This window comes from Salvia miltiorrhiza, unplaced genomic scaffold, assembly GCF_028751815.1.
Source record: "Salvia miltiorrhiza cultivar Shanhuang (shh) unplaced genomic scaffold, IMPLAD_Smil_shh fragScaff_scaffold_132_2, whole genome shotgun sequence".
NCBI lineage: Eukaryota > Viridiplantae > Streptophyta > Magnoliopsida > Lamiales > Lamiaceae > Salvia > Salvia miltiorrhiza.
The window spans coordinates 540985-545749 of NW_026651413.1; the positions used below are offsets into that span (position 1 = coordinate 540985).

Genomic DNA, 4765 nt, shown 5'->3' on the forward strand with positions numbered 1-4765 from the left:
CATTTAGAGTTTATAATTATTTTTTTATATTTGTTTGAATTAATAATAGATTATTTGGGTTCATTAATTCAAAGTTAGGGTATATAATTTTTAAAATTTTAAATTTTCAATAATAAATACTAAAGACTTGTAAAAGCAAAGTCTAGTTGAGTTGAGTCAATACGTCGGACAGCCGTGTCAGAAGTTTTGCCTACTCCATCTAATTCGAATATGACTTTACTTGCTGTCTTATTTTCACTGTCTCACTTCATGTTTATGTTTAATTTTAATTTTATTTTTATCTTTACTTTTGGGCACGCTTCAAATGTCTCCCTCCGTCCCGCTTCAAATGTCTCCTTTCTTTTGGGCACGGAGATTAAGAAATGTGTAAAAAGTAGATAAAGTGGGTATAAAGTAGATAAAGTGGGTTGGTGGAAATTATTTAAATATTAGGTATAGAGAGAGAGTGTTTTGCCAAAAAGGGAATGGGTCATTTGGAGTGGGACAGCCCAAAATGGCAAATGGGACATTTAGAGTGGGACGGAGGGAGTATTAATTTCTTAATTTTAATTTATTGTTATTTTTTGTCTAAAAAAACATATTCATTTAAAAACGACACAAAATTTAAAAAATATGAGATAAAAGGGCATTATTGTGAGTGGAAATTGAGTTTCCTTTATGAAAAATAGAGAAAAAAGCAAAGGGATTATGATGGAGTAATGTGCAAAAATAGAAAGGTTTATTTTTATGAGACGACCCAAAATACCAAAATGAGTATATTTTTTGTGAGATGGAGGGAATATATTTTAATATAATTTAAAATAATTAGTTAGAGTTCATTGCATTCAGTTAGAGTTATAACTATTCGCTTTGTTTCTATAAAAGTGTATATTTTTGTTATTTTAACACGTTTCATAAAGAAACAATAGGGCCGAATGACCCTATTCAACATACAACATCAAATTTTGTCCACTATTTGAAAAAACATAAATTTTGGCCATTTTTTGTATGTCATGACTATTCTATCCTTCTCTCTCTCCTCTCTCTTTCTCATCTCCCTCTCTCTCTATCCAGTGGCTCCTCTCTCTTTCTCATCTCCCTCCCTCTCTCTCTCCAGCGGCTGCGCGGCAGCGGCGCCGAGCTTGGAGAATTTGTCGGAGCTCTCGCGGCGATGGTGGAGGAGATCCTCCATCTCTCTCTCTTCAGCGGCTGCCACTCTCTCCTCTCTCTTTCTCATCTCACTCTCTCTCTCCAGCGCGCAGCGGCGGCAGATCTGGTCTGATGAGGCGACGGCGGTGGATCTGATCTGATCGTTGCGCCGCCTCCTTCAATTTCAGCCATGGCAGATGATTGGGCATATTTTATACGCATATTTTGAGTGTTTTTGGTGAATTTTAAATGCCTAGTTCCTGCTTATTATTATCTTTTGGACTTAATTGTGAAACTAATAAATATTCTTCATGGTTTTGATAGGTTTTGGATAAGAGGATCGAATTTTGAAGAGTTTGAATCTGTGCGCGTTTGCTGTGCGGTGTGCCCATACTGTCTGTGATGTCCGAAATTAAGGCTGAATTGGCGAGAGTTGGGCGACTGATATCTCTTTTACTTTCTTTTAGTGGGCTTTGACTTTTAAAAGGGCTGCATTTTGCCTTATATCTTTAGTTAGGCCCATGGGCCATTTTTTATATTACTTTATTAGATTAGGTTTGTTATTTCCATAGATATATATATATTTGTGATGATACACGCTTGGAGAGACATCACATATAGACGCCACCCATTCTGGAGAGCAGCTGGGACGTGATTTTGGAGCAATTTAATTCAAGTTTTCTTTTCTTCATCTGTTCTTCGCAATTTATTTCTTAATTTTCTTTATTTATTTGTTTATGCGTTCTAGCTAATTCGTTTATTCCAGCATCGATTAGGGAAGCACTAGCAAGATTATTCTGTGAGATCTAATTTGTTCTTATACTTTATTTTTATGCTTGTATCTGTGATTCTCTGTGTTTATCGTTATTAATTGTTTTAATCCATTAAGTAGTGCGCAATATTTAGTGGGTTAGAATTAATTATACAACCAATTGAACCGGCCATCCGTAATTGTGGTTTAGGTTTGATTAGTGGTAAATTGACACATCAGGGTCAAGGGAAAAGTAGTCTTAATTCAATAATCCTGCGTCAGAGTTTATTGATTTTGAATCGGGTTTCTCTAGTAATTAATGCTGTCGGCTCATTAAACCTATAGAGCGTCTCTTACGGTTGTCAGTCGATTAGGGTAGTAATTAGTGAAGCGTCTTCCTGGTTACCAAATAATTAAGGAGAAATAAGATCACGTCAGAAGCGTCTTCGGTGGTTATAACTGGTTTGCTTGCATAAATTAAAGTTATATTTGCATCAATGATCGGAATAATTAAGCTAGGGTGGACTTAATTGATTGCTGGAATTCTTTATTAATTGTTAGAATTTTCTATTTATTTATTTAGGATTAGAACCTTTGCAATTATTTTGGGTTTTATTTATTTATTTCTATTTTAGTATTTTCTCAATATTTTCCCCATAAATCTCGTTTTTGGAGTTTCTTTACAGGTTGGATTTTAGGAGAATTCTCGCCGATCCCTTGGGAGACGATTTTGCTTGCTGCTGTCTGCGCAGTGTGGGCATACCGGCTGACTGCCGGATATTTTTGGTGTAAAACGATGCACCAAATTTTGGCGCCGTTGCCGGGGATCGGTTTTTAAGTAGTAATTTTCCTATTATTTCGATTTGTTTTTTTTTATTTTATTTTTTTTATTTTTGTTTGAGTTTGATCTATAGCTGAAATTGAGATGTCTGAAGATGGGGATGATGACCGTGATGACATTCTGCCACCACCACCGTTGATAAGAGAGTTGGGCCGCCACAAGAGAAATCATCCGCTATGCATTGTGTTGCCCACGATTAATCAAAATGCTGAAATCAAGCCTGACTTTATTCAAGTTCTTCCAAAATTCAGCAACTCGCTTGGAGAGAGTGCACATAAACATCTTGCTGAATTTGATTTAGTTTGCACTACTTTACGCCCTCAAGGTTTTCCTGAAGATCATTTAAAATTACTAACTTTTCCTCATACATTGCAGAGTAGAGCTCGAGATTGGTTGTTAGATCTATCACCTGGCTCAATCAGAACTTGGAACGATTTAGAGGAGCAGTTCTTGCGTAAATTCTTTCCAGAATCAAAGGCTGCAAATCTAAGAATAGCTATTAGTAGCATCAAGCAGAGGCAACACGAGTGTTTGTCTGATTATTGGGAGAGATTTCAACAATTATGTCATAGATGTCCTAACCACGGATTTTCTGATTATCAGTTGCTCATTAATTATTTTTATCGTGGTATGTCTTCTTTTGACAGGAGGATTGTTGATGCTGCTTGTGGAGGAAGTTTGACCAACAAGACCTTAGATGAAGCAAAACAATTGATTTTTGATATGGTCACCAATGGTCAACAATATGAGGATGAGGATGATGATAGGTACAGGCCGATCAACAGAGCAGAAGATGTATGTGTGAATGAGAAACTCGATGCTCTAACTTCCTTAGTTAGAGGCATGGTTGGAGCTCAAATTCAGAAGGATAATCATCCAAATTTCAGCTGGAATCATTCGCCTGAATTTTTCACCAGCGCACAGCCGCAGGCTGGGTGGTATGCCCATACCGACCGCCCAGAGCCCAGTATGAGCGATATTCTTCAGAGTCTGGCACAGAGCAGCCAGATTGTTAACAATTTGGTGCAAAGTCAGCAAGCTTTCCAGCAAGAGACGCAAGCTGCGTTGGGTAGTATGGGCACACAGATCACTCTGCTCACCACTCAAGTGAACAAGTTGCAAGTAAATCTTGGAAAACTTCCATCTCAAGAAGAAGTACATTCCAAGGAGCATGTTTATGCTATGAATTTAATGAGTGAGGAAGATTTCTTTGATCCAAGGCCCATGGAAGATGAAAAGGAGAAGGAAGAGCAAGAAAGTGCTCAGAATGATGAAGTTGTCGAAGAGGCACAACAATATGAAAATCTCTCTTCTTCCGAGGTAAGTGTTGAATCTGAAATTTATAATTCTAAAGCATTAATTTCTCTCACTTTTCCTTTCAGGTTGGCTCAACATAAGAATGGAAATGAGGAAAATGAGATTCTGGAAATATTCACGATGAATAAAGAACCACCAGAATATTATGATGAAATTCAAGGGTGTAAAGTGCAGCTGAACCCCACCAATGACGTTTTCACTCAACATCTGTCATGCGGTATGCCCATACCGACCAGCACTGGACAGATTGTGCCTTCAATTGTGAAACTGCCAAAGCGGAAATTGAAACCACCTGATGATTGATCCAGTTTCAGGGAAGTTTTTGTTAGTTTACTTTCGTTTTTATTTTATTTTATTTTATTTTTCTTTTTCTTGTCCTTTATGCTTTCTTTGTTTTGTGTCTTTGTTCTTAGTATTTCCCCACACAATGAGGACATTGTGTTGTTTAAGTGTGGGGGAGTTTTTATGTCTTTTGTCTTGAGTCTGTGTGCATGTTTTGTTTTGGTCTTCCTTTTGAGTCTGTCTATGGCAACTTTTCATGCGAGCATTTCGATTTGTTAGGATGAGCATATTGATATGGATTGTATGGTTGTTTTCTTGGATGATACAAAAATGTGTTGAAACACATATGTGTTTGAGGATGACGAATGTGCAAATTGATCAATTTTGTTGAAAACCACTCATATAGTGAGGATTGAGCCTTTAGAGCAATAACTTGAATGCTCCTT

At 37.1% G+C, this 4765-nt stretch overlaps 1 protein-coding gene across 1 annotated transcript; it reads left to right on the forward strand.

Moving 5' to 3' along the window:
* Positions 1 to 1333: 1333 nt before the first annotated feature.
* LOC131002436 (uncharacterized) lies at positions 1334 to 4230 on the forward strand. Its single transcript, XM_057928941.1, has 2 exons — positions 1334 to 4040; positions 4103 to 4230. Exons 1-2 carry the CDS (start codon positions 2805 to 2807, stop codon positions 4115 to 4117), a joined length of 1251 nt encoding a protein of 416 aa, XP_057784924.1. The 5' UTR covers positions 1334 to 2804; the 3' UTR covers positions 4118 to 4230.
* The last annotated feature ends 535 nt before the right edge of the window (positions 4231 to 4765 follow it).

Bases quoted from the DNA above. Each gene is read 5' to 3' on its own strand.
- LOC131002436 (XM_057928941.1), top strand. From the start codon at position 2,805: ATGTCTGAAGATGGGGATGATGACCGTGATGACATTCTGCCACCACCA.